General features: G+C 35.0%; 1 protein-coding gene across 20 annotated transcripts in view; it reads left to right on the top strand.

The window, feature by feature from the left end:
• CCDC102B (coiled-coil domain containing 102B) overlaps window positions 1–21,908 on the top strand; it is a 282,169-nt gene that overhangs the window by 109,945 nt on the left and 150,316 nt on the right. For 18 of the 20 annotated variants that reach the window (XM_087869754.1, XM_087869749.1, XM_087869751.1 and 15 more), the window contains one exon: window positions 20,352–20,589. The exons of the other annotated variants lie outside the window; for them this stretch is intronic. In XM_087869754.1, the coding sequence (XP_087725880.1) occupies window positions 20,573–20,589 (17 nt within the window). In that variant the 5' untranslated portion in view covers window positions 20,352–20,572. The remainder of the gene's footprint in view (window positions 1–20,351; window positions 20,590–21,908) is intronic. 20 annotated transcript variants of the gene reach the window in all.

Here is a 21,908-nt window from a genome sequence, read left to right as displayed (position 1 = left end):
GCCAAGACAGTTAACAGGAGCTAGGCTCTGAAAAATCAATGGGATAAGTCATGCATTCAACAGTAACAAGAAATACAGATTTAATCACAAGAGAACTCTAGGTGTTGAAACTGTCATATACACAATACAAGAAAAATGCATATAAGGTATTTAAAGTAATAAAGGATGCATTTAAAACTGTAGTTATACAGTAAGGGATTTGAACAGATAAGTTTGAAAAAGAACTTTTAAAAGGAACTTTAAAAATGAAAATTAAATACCTGTTGAAATAAAAACTCAGTGAACAGGTTGAATAGCAGATTAGACACAGTTGAAAAAAGAATTAGTGAACTCAGAACTCAGAACCATGTACACATAATCCTAAGAAGGTCAAGAAAACCTGAAAGAGAGTTAGGAGATATGAAGCAGGGAGTAATGGCTAATTGGAGTGCTAGAAAAAGAGAGAAGAGAGAATTATTAAACCATTACAGCAGTATTTACAAAGGAATTAAAAAGAGTAATCCATCATCCAAGGAGCAGAATATATTTTTTTTATCATGGGAAAATACACATATCATTAAATTAACCATTTTAACCATTTTCAAGTGTACAATTCAGTGACATTGGGTACATTCACAATGTTGTATTAATGTATTAAAAGATAATAGTGAGGCTCTGAAAAGGTCATTCTAATCTTTGTTTAAGATTTACAAAGAAAAATGTAATAGTAATAGCTGTTTACACTCATTTAATATTTTCAACAAAATGAGCAAAATTAATGTTAAACGTATTCAAGTTTACTCTTTCACAAAATACAATATTTTAGTAAAGATAAATTAATTACAATAAAAGATGTGCAAGCATTTTTTAAATCATTATTTATCCTAGTATATTGAATTGAGAATTACATTTGAGGTTTCAAGTTGTCATTATTGTACTTGTCTATAATTTTAAGAATAAACCCAAATTAAAATGGTGGTATTTACATAAGCACTGATTTTGGGAGAGTGACATCTTTCTGAATCTTTTTATAATTTGCTAATTATCAATATGCAATTTAAACTATCAGGCTAATTTTTTTACAACTGATAATCAAATTGATAGCATTACAAATCCATACTTTATTGGGCTTCTACAATGATTTATAATCTGAGAATAAAGACTTTTTTCTATTCTTTTGAGTGAGGCTTGGATGGCTATGTATTTTCCCCTTAGGACTTCCTTTGCAGTGTCCCATAGGTTTTGGACCATTGTGTTTTCATTCTCGTTGGTCTCCATAAATTGTTTAAATTGATTTTTGATTTCCTGGTTTATCGAGTCATTCCTGAGCAGGATGGTTCTTAGTTTCCAAGTGTTTGAGTTTCTTCCAAATTTTTCCTTGTGTTTGAGTGCCAGTCTGAAAGCATTGTGGTCTGAGAATATGTAGGGAATAATTTCAGTCTTTTGGTATTGGTTGAGACCTGTTTTGTGACCCAGTATATGGTCTATTCTGGAGAAAGTTCCATGTGCATTTGAAAAGAATGAGTATTCTGTTGTTCTGGGGTGTAGTGTTCTATATATATCTATGAGGTCCATCTTGTCTAGTATGTCATTCAAAGCTCTTGTTTCTTTGTTGATTTTCTGCTTAGGTGATCTGTCTATTGCTGATAGTGGAGTGTTGAGGTCCCCTGCTATTAATGTATTTTTATTTATATGTCTCTTTATTCTGGTTAAGAGTTGGCTTCTGTATCTTGCTGCTCCCCTGTTGGGGGTGTGGATATTTATAATTGTCATATCCACTTGTTGGATACATCCTTTGAGAATAATATAGTGTCCTTCTGTATCTCTAACTACAGTTTTTAGTTTAAAACTAATCTGTCTGATATGAGAATTGCTACCCCAGCTTTCTTTTGAGGTCCATTGGCATGAAAAATGGTTCTCCATCCCTTCACTTTCAGTCTGGATGTATCTTTAGTTTCAAGATGAGTCTCTTGTAGACAGCAAATGAATGGGTCATGTCTTTTTATCCAATCTGCAACCCTGTGGCATTATGGGAGCATTTAGGCCATTCACATTGAGAGTGATTATTGAGAGATTTGATTTTAATGATGTCATGTTGCCTGTAAAGTCTTTGTTTCTATAGATTGTAACTTTCTGTTCTGTATCACTCTTGAGGTCTTTTTACTTTTATAGAGCCCCCCCTTAATATCTCCTGTAGGGCTGGTTTCGTGTTTACGAATTTGGTCAGTGTCTGGCAATCATGGAGGGTCCTTATCTCTCCATCAATTCTGAATGACAGCGTTCCTGGATAAAGGATCCTTGGCTGCATGTTTTTCTTGGATAGAGCTTTATAAATACCTTGCCAACCCTTTCTCTCATTCCAGGTCTGTGTAGACAGGTCTGACGTGATTCTGATATTTTTGCCTCTGTACATGAGAAATTTTTTTCGCCCTGGCTGCTTTCAATAATGTATCCTTGGATCTAATATTTGCAAATTGCACTATGACCTGACGTGGTGTAGGTTTGCCATGGTTGACTTTGGGAGGCGTCCTCTCTGCCTCTTGGACACAAATGCTTATTTCCTTTGCTAGATTAGGGAAATTTTCAGGTACAATTTGTTCAAATATCTCTTCTAGACCTCTCTCTTTCTCCACCCCCTCAGGGATGCCTATGATTCTGACATTGGAGCATTTCATTGAGTCAGTAATCTCCCGTAATCTACATTCTCAAGATTGGATTTTTTTGAGCCAAGTTTCTGTTTTAACTTTCTCTTCTACCATCCCATCCTCCAATTCACTAATTTGTTCTTCTGCTTCATTTACCCTGGCCATCAGAATATCTAGTTTTGACTGCATTTGATTCATAGCATTTTTAATTTCTGCCAGATTCGCTCTCATTTCTGCCCTTAGAGATTCTATATTCTCGTTAATATTTTTGTTAATATTTTTTTCAAGTCTACACATCATCTTGACCAATGTTACTCTGAGCTCCATTTCTGATAATTTGGTTATATCCATATCCATCAGTTTTGTGGCAGAGGCCACAGACTCATTATCTTTACTTTGCTGGGGTGATTTCTCCTTCTCATCATTCTGATGAGGAGAGGTTTGGGGTTTCCCAGAGCCCAAATTATTGACCAGGACCCAGGGAGTGTGCCCTTGTTTTATAGGGACCTTAGTGATGTGGGCTTCTTGATTTTTCAGGCTGCCTTCTGGGGGAGGGGCCTGTCGCGCTGATATTCAGGCAACCCTGTTTGGGTAGAGTCTCCCTGTCCCCTGCGAGGGGGGATGGGGATGGGCACAATGTTTGCTGGTATTTCCAGGCTTTTGTTCTCTGGCGGGCTTTCCCTGGCGGTTTGCTGTGGCTCTTCTGAGAGTCAGAGCAGCAGTGGCTGTATCCTAGCCTCTGTCTCAGAACAGAGAGATTGCAGTCTGCTCCCCACTGAGCTCTCTTGGCCTCTTTAACTCTATTTCTGTCGGTGCTGCTAAACCCTGCAGCGTCCTGGGTTGTGTGTCCCACAGCCGGTGTCCCAGCCCTCACTTCCAGGGCTGCACATCTCTGTCCTTTGTGTTTCTAACACCACCAACTGCCCCAGGTTACCGCGCACGCTCCCGAGCTCTCTGTTTCAGTGTGGTTCGCGGGCGCTCCGGAGCGCCGGTTTTCAGTCTGGTCGCACGTGTGTTCCCAACCTCCCGGTATCAGTCCGGTTCCAATGAGCGCTCCAGGGCTCTGGTTTTCAGTCTGGTCACGCGCCCGCTCCCAAGCTCCCAGTTTCAGTCTAGTTCCAGTGAGTGCTCCGGAGCTCCGGTTTTCAGTCTGGTCGCACGCGCGTTCCCAAGTTCATGGTCTCAGTCCGCTCTCTCACGGGTGCCAGTCCGAGAGTCCGGCCCGCTCCCCAATGCAAGTGGCTACAGCTTCCCAAATGCGGCAGCTCCCTCCCCCTTCCGTTTATCTTCCGATATCTGTGTGCGGATTCACGGCTCCCCGCTTTGTACCTCAATACTCAGTGCTGGAGATGTTCATTTGTAGAGATCCAGATCTATCTTTCTGCGTCTCAGGCTGATTCCGTGGGTTTTCGGGATGGTCTGGTACCTATCCAGCTCGACTCAGGGGACCAGCTGAAAAAGGGGACCCCTACTCCTCCGCCATCTTAACTCCATATCCCATTGAAGGTTTTTAAGCAAGACAACAACCTGGTGAGGCTTTCATTATAACTAGATTACTCTGGAGCAGTATGTAAATGAATTTGTGGGGGTTGGTACCAGATTGAGTTCAATACCCACTAAGTGGAAAAAATGAAATTGGGCTCTTATCTCACAGCTTAAAAAAATTCCAGGTAGACTACAGGCATTCTTAAAAACCCAAACTAACAACAACAACAAAAGCCAAACTAAAAAACTTTTAGTAGATAGATAACATATCTGCACTGCAAGGTAGGATTTCTTAAACAAGACAGTAAAATTTCCAATCAAGGGATGCCTGGGTGGCTCAGTCGGTAAAGTGTCTGACTCTTGATGTTGGCTCAGGTCATGATCTCAGGATCATGGGATCACCTTGCATCGGGCTCCATGCTGAGCTGTATGGGGATTCTGCTTGAGATTCTTTCCCTCTTCCCCTCCCCTGCTCATGCTTTTTCCCTCTCTCTTTCTCTCAAATAAATAAATCTTTAAAAAAATATAGAAAAATAAAATCTCCAATCAAAAAGAAAATATTAATAAATATATTCTTATTAAACACCTACCAGATTTTCAACGATTTAAAGTTTGACAACACCCTGTATTAGTGAACTCAGTAGTGACTTAAGCATTTGGTTTTCACAGTTCTTGGAGTCTGGAAAGTGCATAAGTAAAGGTGCAGGCTGATTCAGTTCCCCAGTGAGGGCCCTCATTCTGGCTTGCAGATGGCCGCCTTCTTGCTATGTCCTTACAGGTTAGAGAGAGAGAGGAAGCAAGTTCTTGGTGTCTTTCTTATAAGGGCACTAATCCCATCATAAGGGGCCTACCTTCATGATATCATCTAAATCCAATTACCTCCATTTCCAAATGTTATTACACTGGGGTTTAGGGCTTCCACATACAATTTTTTGGGGGGATGAATTTAGTCCATAGCACATCCTGTTTCCTGCCTCTCACTCTGCCCCTGCTTACTCCTAGAATCATCCCCAGGCAACTGCCCCCAAACTTTTGTCTCAGACTCTTTTCAATAGGAACCCAGACTAAGGAGTTGGCATTGGAATGCAGACACTGAGGATAGGATCGAGGAACTCACTGGCCAATAGGGAAGAAGATTGTGGCTAGTGGTAAGTGAAGCCTGTGAGTCAAAAAGAGGCAAGTTCTGTTCCAGGAATTGACAGGAGTTGTTTGGCTACAGTGCGTGGAACATGGCTGAGATCAAGAATTGAGGCTAAAGAAGTAGAATGGTACCAGATTATACTGGTCCCTGTAGGACATGTTGAATAGTTTGGTCTTTCTCCTAAAGCAAATGGGAAAGCAGTGACGTATTTTAGGCTAGGAGCAATATGGTTATATTTGCATTGAACATATTAGCATGAGGGACAGACTAGAAAAGGGTAGATGGTGAGAAAAGTGAGTGTCAGAAGATGAGTTTAGAGACTATTGCATTAGTCCAGGTGAGAACAGGTGACTAGGGGGTTGAAAGCAAAGAACATGGGAACTTGCTTGGAATTTTCAAAAGAACATTTCTGCATTTAATGGAAGATTTAATCAGTTGAGTATAGTGGTTCCTCTGAATACTGCTTTGAACAACTGTCTGATTATTTTACCAAAAGGAGAAAAAAAAGTCATGTTAAAAATCATGATTTCCTCAATTTTCTTTGCTTTTAAATCTATTCAATACAATACAAGGAAAGCAATTCCTGTATTTCAATTAACTTCAAATGGTAGCTATCTGCTTACCAGATGGCAGGACATCTCAGTGGCATTCAACACAAAATCAGCGGGCAGTCAGCCAGTCTAGGCTGGGCTGTGCTATTTCTGCTCCTAGGTGCAGGTCTGGCTGGGATTGGATCCCCTCTGACCCTGGGCTCAGGTATGATCCAGAATTAATTCTGGGATCTAATCTCCAGTTGTAGCAGCTACCTAGGGAAAGCCCTTTCCGTGGCAGTGACAGAAGCACAAGAAAAATAACTCATAGTTCTGAGGCTTAGAACTGGAAAAATGCTACTTCTTCCCATATTCCATTGGACAAAGTAAGTTGCATGGTGAAGACCAATATAGGAGATTAGAGAAACGTATTCTGCCTCCGTGAGGCCAGCACAGGGTTAAATACTCCTGCTTCAGAGATGGGGAGAATAGTGGCTAATAGTTCAACCTGTTGGAAAAACCAAACTAGATCATATTTTGCCCAAGAAAACCTGGAAGCTTTTTGATAATTCCTTTCACCCCAATATTTCCTCTATTAGTCAGAATTAGTTCCTTTCTGTGTACCTTGCTTTTAAAGGGATGGCTGATAATTTTTGTTTTTTATTATAAGGAAGTCTGTAATTTTGTAAGGTTTTTCTCAAGTGAAAAGTTGTAATTACATTTGGAAAAAAAAATATTTTGATTCATAAGAGCCAAGCTTTGTAGAAACCAGAAAGGATTTTCTGTGATTTTGAAAAAGCCCAGTTTTAAAAATTAAGAGCAAAGCCCAGAGTACTGAACATTGTTTTACACTACCAAAGGAAAAATATTTGATACTGTAAAATACTTATTGTTTTACCATGAATGGAAGAAAAGTTTAGTCAGGAGATTAGAGGGGATGGTTTTGAAGGGACCTAATTGGCATCAGTGCTGGTAGGTTAAGAAAGCAAAGTAGGAAAGTGATAGATTTGGGGGATTCACCAATTGGGGATTTTGTGCCTGGCCTTCCAGATTGCAAGAGGCAAAACATAAAATCAATGGCTGAGGGTAGTGTTTTGGCAAATGGTCCCGAAGTTAGTCTTACAGAATTTGATACTCCAAGGTGGTGTGATCAAAGTAGCCAAGAGTTTCCAAGCTTCGTAAAGGGAGGGAAGAAGTCTTTAGAAGACACCTTGAATTGGAATGAGAAAAGGTGGAATGTATGACAAGTCAGGATGGGACTTATGATACCTGTGACAGGTGCCACTTCTAAACACCTATAGTCATCAGGGATGTAGTATGTCAGAGCACAAGATAACAGTGATTAAAGGTGGCTCAGGGGTTAGGTGTTCACCACTCCATTCAGATGAATGCAAGTCGCATGCCCTTTATGACCACCTCTTTACCTCTCGTTCCCCAGGAGCTAACTCATATAAAAAAGGAAAGGAGAAGGAGGCTTGGAGAAATCTTGAATACTTTTTTTTTTTTTTAATGCTTGTGTCATATGGGGTGAGCTTGTAAAACAGGGGTGATGGGAGCACTTTCTTTGCAGAACAATAGCTGGTGTTGCAGAGGAGCATGGGCTTTGGGCCTCTGTAGACTTGTGGCCATGAATAAATTTGGCTATCTACCAATAGAATAAATTTTCAACCTGAAAGTGACTGTTACCTTGAATTGGGAAAAATTAGAGCCTTCTGCCTTCGGTGGAAATAAGGGTCAAAATTGAGGTCACCTAGAAGTTGAACTGAATCATAAAAAAGTGGAGAATTTACATTTCTGCACATATGAGTTTTTAGTCTGAGATATAAACACACATATCATTTTGAAATAAGAATTCTCAAAATGCTTAGTTCTTAAATGTCTGGTCATAGTCTCATAAGGTAAATAGGTCTATTCTGTTTTATAATGTTGTAGAATTATTGTTTTACCATTCAGTTGTTTTGATTTGCAAGGTCAGGGATTAATGGAGCAAAATACAATCAAACATAATGAGCAGACTCAAATTCTTCTCCCATGGTTTCAGCCAAAGATCCAAGAGTTCTTGACTGCAAATTTGAGCACGTAGACTTGACTGTCAGAGTCACAGCTCACCAGAGCCTTGTACACAATCTAATACCATTCAACAGAATGAAGATTTGTTTACTCAAATAGATTTATTTTGCAATTTTTTTTTTGTTGCCAGCACAAGGTGAAGTGCAAAGCTTGAAATAAGCCTGAAAAGCTGGTTAGGATCAGCAGCCAAACCAGGTAATTAGGACAAAACCATATTCTTAGAATTTGTAGAGTACAAATTACAAGCAGCTGTGAATAACTTCTAAAAGTTAAGCAATGGGTAAAAATTTTACTTTTTGACCTGAACTGTCTGGTTTGGCTCTCTCCATAGGCATTATGGCCAACTTTCCATTTTGCTTTGTACTTTACAGGCTTGGGCAAAATCTGGATGGCTAAGAAACTAAGTAATTTTGTTCTTAATTTGGTAGAATAAAGCAAAACTATTTAGCAAGTCATTTATTATTTGTTGAGATATACTGTCTCTTGAAAAATGGTTTAAATAATCAAAATATTAATTTTATGTTTATTTGGAAATTGAGATTTAGAAATAATTTGTCTAGTCCAAGGAAAGAAGGAATGTTAACACTGGAGTATAGCCAGATTTTTCTTGGTCATTCTAAACAGACTAATTAAAAGACTAGGTTTAATATTTTCTTTGGGAGAACTAGCTGGTACACATTCCCAGAGAGCTCAATAGTGTAACAGAATAATTTCTAAAAGAAGGAATACAAAAGAGATACAAAAAAACATTAAAAAAAAATTAAGAGGGAGACCAAACTGGTACGATTCTGGAAAAGGGAGTTAAAGCTTTTTGGTAAGTGGAAAAAGGCCAATTGAATGTTACAGAGTTCTGATTCCTGGGACATGGACCATGAAAGGTGGAATCTAAAAGAAAAATTACAAAGTGAAGGAAAGGACTGAATCAATATCAGCATGCACTCAACAACTATGTCATTAGCCATAAGAACTTCTTCCCAAGTAATACAGTTTTTTGTTTTTGGAAGTGATCTCTTCACAACTAGAAAAAAAATGTCAAGACAAAGGAATCGGATTGAGTTTCTCCCTTACATTTTGAACCTGGTCATTGCTTTCGGTGTTAGAGGATGTCTACAGCTGTAAATAATTTACACTCCAAAAGTTACAAGAATGAGGCTGAGTGAAATACTAGTAATACTGGAGAAGAGCCAGGGAGAAAGGGAAGGTTAATTTGATATGTCCTATGGTATCCAAGAAGTTAGTTCACTTCATATGTGGTAAAGAGCAGATAAAATGTACCCAAAATAAGTTTTCAAAATTAATCTTCTGTATTCTAATTTTTCCATACTATTTTTATATAAATGTATCTACTGGAACATGTAAAAAATGAAGTGACTGGAAACTTTTGCTACATAGCATCCTAATATAAATTTACCTTAATAGTAAATTCATATAAAAGTATGATTACTTTTCAGCAGCTTTGCTTGAAATAATTTTATTTCTTAAAATTAAATATAATTGTCACTAATAAAACTGTTTTTTTAGTATATAAAAATGCTAAGCATATTTATTTATTGGCTATCATTAAGGGTGAATATTTTGAGAGATGTAAAAACTTTTTCTCATTTTAAAGGTAGTTGTCAAATATAAACATATTTGTTGTTGACTGGTGTTAAGATATTTGAGTGGAAAACTAAGATGACATGACTGATTTTCACATTAGCACTTAGTTTTGACTAAGTATTATCTTCTCCAAACACTCATTCTCTTCTTTGAGCAATAAAAACAATAATAATACCACAATTTCCAGTCAAATACTATATCTATCAATTCAGGCATGAATTTTGCCCATGACTATAATTTTGCTGTGTTTAAGAGAAAAAACATGTAAAAATGAGCACCTTGTCTTTAAATGGTACTTATTAGTTGTTAAATGGGCAAGTAGAAGTGACCATAACATTATTGGTTTGAAAATCTGATAGAAAGGGGAACATTAAAATACAATACAATTTAAAGTTAGGCAGGTGATTCCCTAGCATCCTCCAATAGGCAACATTGAAGTTATTTTTACTGATGCTTAAATTGTGCAATTTTTAAATTCTAGTTCCTTTGAATGGGAAATTGTTGCCATTATTTCTAGGCTCTTTCACTCAAGAAAGTTAAGATAAATATATTCATTTATATTCTAATACAATATATTAATATATCATATATTAATATATTAATCATGTTATAATATATAATAATATATAATAATAAATAATAGAGTGAATTCTCACTGCTACTTTTATTAACAACTAGATCTAGGATTTCTATTAACCTCTTCCATCTTCCATCCATGTCTCTTTTCTCTTGTGTTGCAAATCCTGGTTCTTGAAGACAGTGGGAATTATAACATTAGCATATTACAGCTCACATAATTTCTCATTTGCTTTATCAACAATGTACACACAATGCTCTCAGAATAACAATACCAACACCTCCACCAAGAAAATGATTACTGAAAATAGTTTAAATTTGTTTGCATTTTTTTTTTTGGTCAAATTATCATGATTTAAATGACTTGAAATATTTAATCACTGTGGTTATGCCATTAACTAGATATGCGTGTAATTTCATTTGTTTCCTTTTATTTTGACGTTTTAGAGATTGACTGCTTTTTAATTTAATTCTGCATGATCCCAAAGTTGAATATACTAAGCAAGATACACTGAAAGAAGTTTAACTTCTGTCCTATTCTTTCCACTCAATAACCCCAATCGTTGTCACTTAATTTTATAGTTTATCCATTTATTTTTAATGTCATATGAAATATATGTATATGATATATTAAAAATATGTGTATATAAATCATGTCTTGGCTTTCCTAGGTAAATTGTAGCATAGTGTATGCTTTTTTTTTTTTTTTAAGTATTACAATGTTACATTAGTTTCAGGTCTTCAAGCCTATATGTTTGACAAGTCTGTATGTTATGCTATGCTCTCTCCAAGTATGGCTACCATCTGTCACCATAAACTATTATAATACCATTGATGATAATCTCTATGCTGTACCTTTTATCCTTTTGTTCTTTTTTAATACTATATTCTAGACATCACTTTATGGTCATGTACAGAAATATCTTCATTCTTTTTTATAACTGGACAGTATTTTGTTGTGTTAATATGCTACTACTTATTCATCCATTCTAATATTGACAAATATTTGTGCTATTTCTAACCTATGCTTGTTCAGTTATTGTTGCAATTAATGGTATTGTGTATAAGTCCTTTTGTATGTTCACCAGTTTATCTTTGGTATATATTTCTACAAGGGGTATTGCTATTGCATGAAATGGTAAAAGATATATTTAATTTTGCTAAATAGTGCCAACTTTTTACGATATATGAACTTCTTTTGTATTTTTCTTTAGAATTAGAGCTAGATATGATCCATACATTGCATTTGGTTGATACATATTTTAAATCTCGTAATCTATAAATCCCTGTTCTTTCTTTTTTCCTTGAAATTATTTATTGATATAACCACATGTAGAATTTGATTTTCTTCTCTTCCCTGTATTTCTTATAAACTAAAGCTGTATTTTGAGGTTTGATTTAATTTTGCAATAAGTGTCCAAAACTTCTATACAAGAAGTGTTTGGATACTTCCTATAGGAGACATGTAATAACTGGATGGCTCTCCCTGTGTGATGTGGTGTTGGTAGCCTTTGATGAGTATATCATGGATTCCTTATTAATTAGTGATACACAGAAGGAGGATATTCTAATTCTATTGTAATATAGCTGATTATTTATTTTCCCCCATCCTTTTTGTATTCTCTTTCTGGAACTATGATTAGGTGTATTTTTCTATCTCCATATGATCCTTCATATTCCATAATCTCTATTTCATATTCTCCAAATCTTTCATTTTTGGAGTTCATTCTAGGTTTTTCTTTTGCTTCTATTTTCAAGTTCACTAATTGTCACTTCAGCTTGGTCTGACTGCTGCTTAATCACCTCAGCTTGGTTATCTACCGGTTAGCCACTTCCAGTGAATTTTAAAATTTTTAATCATTTAATTTTTATATTTAGAATATTGCTTTATTTATTTAAGAACTACTAGACAACTTTCATAACCTCTTGATTTTGCTTATACTTTTAAGACATTGACACATATTGAACTTACTTGTTTTTGGTCTGTGCAATTCTAATACATGAAGTCTTTCTAGTTTTTAATGTACTCTATTTTTTCTTCCTGGTTTCACTTATCATGTCACATGTACTCGTGTATTGTACTGTGTGTATGTGTGTATGTATGTGTATGTGCAGATCACTTGCAGGGGGACTTTATCTGGGAAAATTTTTGAGGTCTTAGGAGTGCTTTCAATTCAGAACCATTTTAATACATTTGCTGAGAATTTTAAGATTAAGCAGGTCATGGAAGTTGATCAGCAGACTGATACAGGTCAGCTTATATTTCCATATATTCAGGGAATATTTCTACCTTTGACATTTAACACAAGCTCAAGACAGGCAGATATTAATTGATCATTTACATTCTACACAGCAGACTAATTCATCATTTACTTTAATGCTGAGGTGATAGCTATTTGGAGTTCTAGTTCAGTGTGAGGACCTATGCTGTTGTGTTCTAAGCTTTCCCTTCTCCTGTGCCCTAAGATGTCCTCAAAATGGAGGTTCAAGGTTTCTGAATTTAGGAAAATACCCTTAAAATGAAAGCTGACTTTAGCACTCTTCCTCCTTGATTTCTTAATTTCAGTTTACATTTGGCCTTATATTTCTTAGTTTCTTTACCATTCAGCAAAACATCATTTCTGTTTTATAACAGCTATTTAAAATCTTATCATTAGTAGAGTTTTAGGGGGGTATTTAGATCATTATGCTGCCAGAAAGAGAAAACTGTTTCGTGGTATATAGAATTTTAAAGTTAATAAAAGTGATAAACTATCCAAACCAAAGGACTCAATGTCATGGGCCTCAAATTAAACAGATTTAAGAGTAATTCTAAGAGTTCCTTGCCTGGAAGTAGAAACAAGCAAAAAATATAAACAATTTCCTAAATACATCATACAGTTATTACAATTGTTTGATTATCAAGGGGCAAAATAAAGGTTCAGGGTTGACAAACATATTGCAATGAATTAAATGGAAATGTTTCTTTCATCCTCTAAAGGAAAATTTCTAGTTACTAAGTTACATTTGCTGACATGTTAGATTTAGTAGATTAGAAACAAGAAATGATAGGGCTAGTGTGAGGGTACGAATTAAACCACTGATCCAAAAGTTTTACAAGAGAGGTAGCTCTTTCTGGCAAGGAATTGAGAGATATAACTCAAGGTGTTTGCACTTACAATCTAATTGTAGAAACACAACTTTATGGTAGTTTGATGTACTTAGGGATCTTGAGATAATCGACATTTTTCTCTCCCCATATGCCTGTCTGGGCATATTTCTTTTAATTAATGACAAAAGTTACTGGTTACTGGGTCCAAAGTTATTATTTGCCAGCAAAGGGATTTTCTTGATCAATATGCCAGGTAAAACATCCTCTAGTTTTATCTAAGTTTTGTCATTTCATTTTCATCAACAGATTTACTCTTGATGAGTTCATGTTGAGTATCTAGCTATTTTGTATGAATCTGATTGCCAGGAATGCCTTCCTTTATCTCTGACAATCTTGTATTGATAGTTGAGTAGCTGCCATCATTTGGTGTGAAATGTAACATTTTAGTTTGCTATCTCACCAGATGTGACCAGATCAGAGATGAACAGAATTTTGGATATCATCAGGCCAAATCCTTTTTTTTTTTAAATAAGTAAAAAACAAGAAAAGACCAATGCACAGTGATCTGTGAAGCTTTCTCCACAGTCATTCAATTAAGATATGTTTATGTTACCAAAAAACCCTATCCAAATCCTTGATTTATCACTCATTGAGCAAATCATAGCATGTACTGTAAACCTGGTACTTATCAAGCCAGTGTGCTGGAAACTGAGGATAAAAGGTGAATAAAGCATGGGAACTGCTCTGAAGGAATTCACAGAGTTGGAGGAGTATAACTATAAAGAAATAATTATGACTTTTGTTCAAAATAATTTCTTATAATAGCTTTCAATGCATCCTTTCCAAATTTATCACTGCAAAGATGAAAAAGAGGAAAACTCAAACACCAGAACAAAACAAGAACTGAGAAAATCTTGTGCCAGAATTTTGAAGAATTGTAGACAATTATAAGGCAAACAGGGGAGGTATGTGAAAAAGTAATCAGTAGCATCTGACTTATCCTAAATTTTGATAGAGGTTATTCTGAATAATAGCATGAAGATGCTTAATGTGTTCCTTTTTAATGATATATACCAACCACCTAGAGAACTGGACTTCCACTCGTAAGTGTGTTTCCATGAGGTTGACAGATATTCCTAAATACCTTGCTTTCATCTCCCAGTACCCTGGTAAACAAGGAATGCAAATGCCAAAAATGTACTCTGGCAGGAAATTTTTGGGCACACACATGTGTTTGCATCTTTATATAGGTGTGTGAGCTGGCAGCGTAGCAGAAAATTTTGAAAAGTATAGTTCTCTTCCAAAAAGAATTACAAGGAAATATGATGACAGGAAACCTAGACGTGCATGCTGGGAATTCTACCATTTTTACTTACTATGTGGGTGAATTGCATAACACAATTTAGAAGTATAAAGTCTAATAACAAGTTATTTACATTTTAAAACTATTTTTAAATGTGTATTTTCATAGCATTTTAATAACATATATCACATAATGGCACAATAGTACGTGAACATATTTTATAAATGATTATGTGTGCTTTTATATTATTGGTTCATACTGAATATAATTGGCTGATGATTGCGTAACCAAAAATGTTTGGAGACTACTAAGTAGAGAAGCAGAAAATCATGCAGTGAGGGAGTGAAAAAGGTAAAAAAGTAAAAAGAGATAGCCAACTATAGAGATGAGTTATATTAGTAATTCTACAGAGCTTGTAAGGATTAAAGGGAGCTCTGATAACAGACAAACTTGCTGCCTCTCACAAAGGCTGTTGTTTTGTTATAAAACAGCTTTATTGAGATATAATTCATGTGACCTACAGTTCACCCATTTAAAGTATATAATTTGGTAGCTTTAGCATATTCACAGAGCTGTGAAAGCATCCTCACCATCAGTTTTAGAACATTATTATCACCCAAGATGAAAGAAAACCAAGAAACCTGAAGCCTTAGCAGTCACTTCCCGTTTCCCTTCAACCTCAACAGTACACAAACAATAATCTACTTTCTCTCTTTCTATATTATCCCATCCTGCACATTTCATATAAATGGAATCATAGACTAGATTGTCTTTTTCTGGCTTCCTTTAGTTAGCATAATGTTTTCAAGCTTCCTCAGTGTTAGCATGTATCAGTATGCCATTCTCTTTTTCACTGCCAAATAATATTCCAATTTATAGATATACCAAATTATCAGTCAACGGGCATTAGGTTTTCCCCCCATGCTTTGGTTATTATGAATAATACTGTTACAAGCATTTGAGTACACGTTTTTATGTGGGTGTAAAATTTTATTTCAGTTGCATCTATAGCCAGAAGTGTAATCAATCACTGGGTCACATGGAAACTCTATGTTTAACATTCTGAGGAACTACCAGACTGTTTTCCAAAGCAGCTGCACCATTTTATATTCCTACCAGCAATAGGTTAGGATCTATTTCTTCCATATCCTTTGTCAACACTTGTTATTATATGTCTTTTTTATTTTAGCCATCCTAGTGGATGTAAAGCAATATTGCATTACGGCTTCAGTTTGCATTTCCTAATGACTAAGATGCTGAGCATCTTTTCATCTGTTTGTTGGCCATTTGTATATCTCTTTTGAAGATGCATATAGTCAAGTCCTTTGCATATTTATAAATTGGGTTGTTTATCTTTTTGTTGTTGACTTGTAAGAGTTCTTTATATATTCTGGATACTAGGCCATTATCACATGTGATTTGGAAACATTTTCTCTCATACCGTCTTTTCATTTTCTTCATAGTTACCTTTCTTGAGTACAAAAGTTTTAAATCCTGATTAAGTCTGATTTATTTAATTTTGTTGTTGTTGCTTGTGATTTTGGTGTCACATTCAAGAAACCGCTGCCAGTGGGGCACCTGGGTGGCTCATGATTTCAGCTCAGGTCATGATCTCAGGGTTGTGAGTCTGAGCCCCATGTCAGGCTCTGCACTGGGCGTAGAGCCTGCTTAAGAGTCTCTCTCTCCCTTTGTCCCTTCCCCCTCTTGCTCTTTCTCTCTCTCTCAAATAAATAAATTTTAATAAATAAATAAATAAAAATTAAAAAAAGAAACCACTGCCAACATCCACATAATGAAGATTTGTCCTTATGTTTACTTCTAAGGTTTTATAGTTTTAACTCTCAAATTTAGATGTTTGATCTATTTTAAGTTATTTGTGTGTGTATGTATGTATGGTGTGAGGTAAAGGTTCAGTGTCATTTCTTTGCATGTGAAATCCAGTTATCCCAACACCATTGGTTGAACAGACTGTTTTTTTCTTCATTTAATTGTCTTAACAATCTTGTTGAAAATCAGTTGACCATAGATGTATAGGTTTATTTCTGGATTTTCAATTCCATTCCATTGATCTATAAATCTATTTTTATACTATACTGTTTTGATAGGTGTGGCTTTGTAGTAAATTTTAAAATTGGGAAATGTACATCCTACAATTTGTTCTTCTTTTTCGAAATTATTTGGGTACTTTGCAATTACATATGAATTTTAAAGTTGGATTTTCCATTTCCACGAGAAAAGGGTGTTGTGATTTTGATAGTCCCTGCACTGAATCAATAGAGTTTTGGGAAGTATTGCCATTTAACAATATTAAGTCTTCTAATATTTGAGCATCAGATGTGTTTATTTATGTATTTGTCATATCTTTCAGCACTGTTTTGCAGTTTTCAATGTACAACACTTGCACTTTCTTGTGTAAATTTATTACTAGGTATTTTATTCTTTTGGGTAGTATTATAAATAGAATTATTTTTTAAATATCCTTTCGTGTTGTTTGTTGCTACTGTACAGAAATACAACTGATCCTTGTTGTTGTTCTTGTAATCTACAATTTTGCAGAATTTGTTTATGGGCTCTAACAGATTGTATACGAGTCTTTAGGGTTTTCTACATATGAGAACATTCCACCTGTGAATAGAGATAGTTTGTATCCAATTTAGATGCCTTTAAATCTTTTTCTTGCCAAATTACTCTGGTTAGGACTTGCAGTAAAATGTCTAATAGAAGTAATGTGAAAATGGGCATCCTTTCTTGTTGATATATTAGAGAGTTAATAGAAAAGGTTTCAGTGTTTCATAATTGAGTTTTATATTAGCTGTGGGTTTTTCATATGTACCTTTTATCATGTTGAGGACATTCCTTTCTACTTCTGGTTTACTGAGTATGTCTATCAGCAGGTTGTCAGATTCTGAAAACTACTTTTTCTTTATTTATTGACATGATCTCCTGTGTTTTTTCCTCTTCCTTCTTCATGGTATATAATCCTATTAATATGTTATTATATTCTATTTTCTATAATTTTTTGGAGGGTTTGTACAACCATATTTATAAGGGATGTTGGTCTGTAGTCTTGTGATTTGGTAGCGGGATAATACTGTCCTCGTTGAATCAGGAAGTATTACCTCCTGTTCTATTTTTTGGGAAGAGTTTGAGAAGGATTGGTATTTATTTATTTATTTATAATTCAGTAGTTAAGCTATCTTCTGGTTGTGGGTTTTCTATTTGGGATTACTCATTTTTCTTTACTTGTTATAGGTCTCTGAGATTTTCTGTTGACTCTTGAGTCAGTTTTGGTAGTTTCTACATTTCTAGGAATCTATTTCATATAGGTTATCTATTTTTTGGCATATGGTTGTTCATAGTATTCTGTTATAATCTTTTTTATTTCTCTAACATTGTTAGAAATGTGCCTACTTTTATTTCTATTTTATTAGTACAATTCTTGTCTTTCCCCTTCTCATTATTCTACTTAAAGCCTTCCAGTTTTGTTGATTTTTTTGAAGAAAAAAAACCTTTTGGCTTTGTTGATGTTCTCTATTGTTTTTTCATTCTCTATATTGTTTTTCTCTGCTCAAATCTTAGTTTCTTCTTTCTGCTAGTTTTAGGTTTAGTTTTTCTAATATAGTTTCTTAAGGAATAAAATTATTTATTGATTTGAGCCACAAAGGCCTCCTACTTTGTTTCAGAGGACTTTCTCCTGGTAAAGTATCTGGTTGCTCTAAACTTGTGCTTATCTTGCAGAGTTCCAGTAGGTAGTTCTATCAAGTTTTCAATTTCTGAGCTCCAGAGTTGCCTGTTCCACTGTGTTTGCTTATGTGTTTTGGTTCAGAAACATTTTGCATTCATTTGGAATGGACATAGGTCTTATCATAGGTCTGTGTTATAGGTCTTGTCATAGGTCTATGTTAACTTTCCCATCCTCTGTCATGATAAGGTCTAAAAAGACCTGGGCCACTGTTAGAACAATGAGATTAAGCTAATCACACTAGATGAGGAAGAAGTGACTAGTATGTTGATGGCTTTGCTAAGGTGAATGCCCTACCAAGGGTGAAGGAAAAACCCTACTACATTAGTAACATTTTAGGCATACAGGATAACACATTCAAATTATCATATCTTGCATCTCCCACCATGACAAAGGAAGTATAACTGATCTTTTTGTCATTTGTAGTAATTAGCTAGCAGTATTGTGAATGGTACATAACAAGATTATTTATTTGTACGTAGGGATTGTGGATCGTAGTCTTATTTGTGCTTATTTATGTTTTCTGATCTCTTTAAAATAAGTATTATGTTTTAAGTATTATTTTTCAACAGAAACATAATTAATAAGAATGAGTGGGTAGACGGAAAAAATTTGGACATGTAATTTTTTCCTCACTGAAGTCAAGATTCTTTATCTGTAAAATAACGATTTGGTTATACTAGTTGTTTTTCCAAAGTGCTCCTCAGAGTCTGGGGAGTCTGTGGATGACCTCCAAGGGCTATTGTTGGAGGAAATTAGATGGGAAGAGAGTTTCCAAGCGGGCAAGTTTCCAAGTCCTCCTCCAAGAATTAATGGGAAAAGTTCCACTTTTGATATACATGACTTCTGTGTAATATATATGTGTTTTTTATTTTTAAAAGAATGGACTCCATTACTTTAAAAACATTTTGAAAGCTAATGTGAAAAATAATTCCTTAAGTTATTTCTGACTATACACTGTCAAAATACTGAAATATAATTATTATTTTGTTATTTTTCAAATTACCTAGAACATCATCTGAGCTTGTCCTGAACAGTGATTTGGGGAATAAATAGAAGGCAAAAGCATTGGGTTATGGGTATTTTAAAACTTTTAATAATAAGATATATTGCTAAGCCCATGTAGATTATTCTAATTAAAGTGATTATATGCATTAGTTTCAAGTTTTAAGATGTCAGAGATATTATAAATAGGATACTTATAAGTGAGATAATTGTCATTGAGGTATTTTTCAAAGTTTCTAGAAGTCAACAGATAAAGGAAATTGTAAATACAAAAGCTACCTTATTATAGTTGTGTTAATTTCTATCATTTAACCAGAAATGTAAATTTTCACTAGTTTGAACCAATAAGAATGCCATTTTTTTCTCCAAATTTTTATTTAAATTCTAATTCATTAACATATAGTATAATATTGGTTTCAGGAGTAGAATTTAGTGATTCATCGCTTACCTATAACACCCAGTGCTCATCATAGCAAGTGAAGAATGGAGTTTGAACAAAAATGTAGTCCTGTTGTTATACTACCAAGCACATTATTGTCATTGAATTCTTTGGGAAATATGTTTAATAATATAGGCCTAATTTTAACATACTTTTATTTTCATACATCTAGGATTTAGGTGAAATTATACTTTTTTCTTTGAATCATTACCAAACGTTTCCATTTTTATTGATTTGGAACATTTTAAAATTCATGAAAAAATCAACATACGCATTTTTATGACCTTATTGTACAGGAATATACCAAAATAAGATTGCCTTTCAAAAATATATTTTTTAGAAAATATGAACCTCAATTCCTTTTCTTTCTTTTTTCCCATGGTTTTTTGAAGTCAGAAGACATTATGACGGTAGTGGCAGATATATAATGAAAACACTAGGGCCTTTATTTAATTAGCTAATTGTAATATATACTTTTATTTTGATCTACATTAAATGGATGTTTGTATGTTTTTTTGCTTTTGCAAAATTTCAACTCTCTTACTTGCAATAGTTGGACGTAAGATATTTGAATTCATCGATATTAATTAACTGGAACTGAACAAAACCCTGAGGTACATTTACTCCTTTTAAGTGCTTAGAAAAAAAAGAATATTGTTCATTTTTTTCATATTGTATAATTGAATCTATATATTATTATTATTGTTACTATTATTATTACACCTGCCTTTTTTTTTTTTTTTTAGTGCTTACAATGTGCCAGACTCAGGATTTTATTTTGCAAATTCAAAATAATCCTTATAACAGCATATTGGCCAGTTTTTGCATATGAAGTGATGGATGCTCAGGGGAGATTGATGAAGTGGGTACATTTGTTTCCCCAGAAGACCCATCCCTGAAAGGACCCCTGATGAGGGACTTGTGAGGGAGATAAAGCCTGTTTCCAGAAAAGGTTTCCCACTGTCGTATGTGGGTGGAGAGCAGGTGAGCAAACTCTAGATATCCACAATCTTTAAAAAATGTATTTCAGTTTTCAGTGGATTTCTTTAGTATGTTTCACTAGCAGTGGGGTCTCTTTTCTTTATTCTTCAGTGGCTTTTGTAGTCTTGAATTTTCCTTAAACTTTGTTCTACTTCTCTCCCTGTCCTGGGTGCTCATGGTAGGAACCCTCCAGAGGGAGATTATCTACTTGTTTTAATAGCATTTCTTCAACAACATGGATGGCCTAGAAGGAATTATGCTCAGTGAATTAATTCAGTCAGAGAAAGACAAACAACATGATTTCACTCATAGGTGGAATTTAAGAAACCAAAAAACAAACAAAGGGAAAAAAATGAGAGAAACAAACAAACAAAAACAGACTGTTAACTATAGAGAACAACAGATGGTTGCCAGAGGGAAGGCGGTGGGAGAGGGGGAAATATATAAAGCGAATTAAGAGTACCCTTACTGTGGTGGGCGCTGAGAAATGCATAGAATTGTTGAATCATTATATTGTGTACCTGAAACTAATATAACACCGTATGTTAATTATACTTAATAAAAAATACTTGTTAAGGCATTTCTTCAGGCATTTTTCTGTCTTTAAGCAGCTGTTGTGTGTGTGAGAAGGAGAAACTAGGTCCCAGTGCCCTGTGGTCAGGCGGGGGTGGCACAGTGATGATCTTGGTGATGAATACCCCATCAGTTTGGGTTTATACTGCTCTTGGATTCTCCCCAGACACTCTGGCAAGATTGACTTTAACCTTGTGGCAGCTTTCTCTTTTGGATGTTGTATTTTGTAGTTTCTCGCACATTGGTTTCCCTGTCATCAGATCCAGTATGCTTTTGATGTTTAGAAATTTCCAAAAATGTCTCGTCTGATGTAAGCCCTCTTTCTTGATTTCAGTACTGTTATTGATTTATTTTTAATTCAACAACAACAGCCACATTTTTGTCATGTCAGTGAGATACAGCGTGTGAGGAGAGGAAAACATGTATTTAGAGTCCATTATATTAAAATCTGCTAATACCATAAATGAGTTTTGTGAAGTGTCTCATCTCAGACTTGAAAACTGATACTCAAGACTATGCTTCATGTTTTGTTCTTTCTTGAAAGGAAACTTTATATATATATTTCCCAGATTTTCCTTCAGTGATGTTAAGTATATGGTCTAACATAGGCAACATACTGGGGTTAAGAACAAACCCATATTTCTTGACTCACAGTTTCTTTAAAACAGTAGATTGTGCTAGGAAGTATTACTGTTTTGGTAGTTTTTTTAATGCATTTTGATCATAGCTGGGATATATTACCAAAAAAT

Source organism: Ursus americanus, chromosome 19 (assembly GCF_024610735.1).
Source record: "Ursus americanus isolate L20-20 chromosome 19, mUrsAme1.1.p, whole genome shotgun sequence".
Lineage (NCBI taxonomy): Eukaryota > Metazoa > Chordata > Mammalia > Carnivora > Ursidae > Ursus > Ursus americanus.
This window is presented reverse-complemented; position numbering and strand designations above follow the sequence as displayed.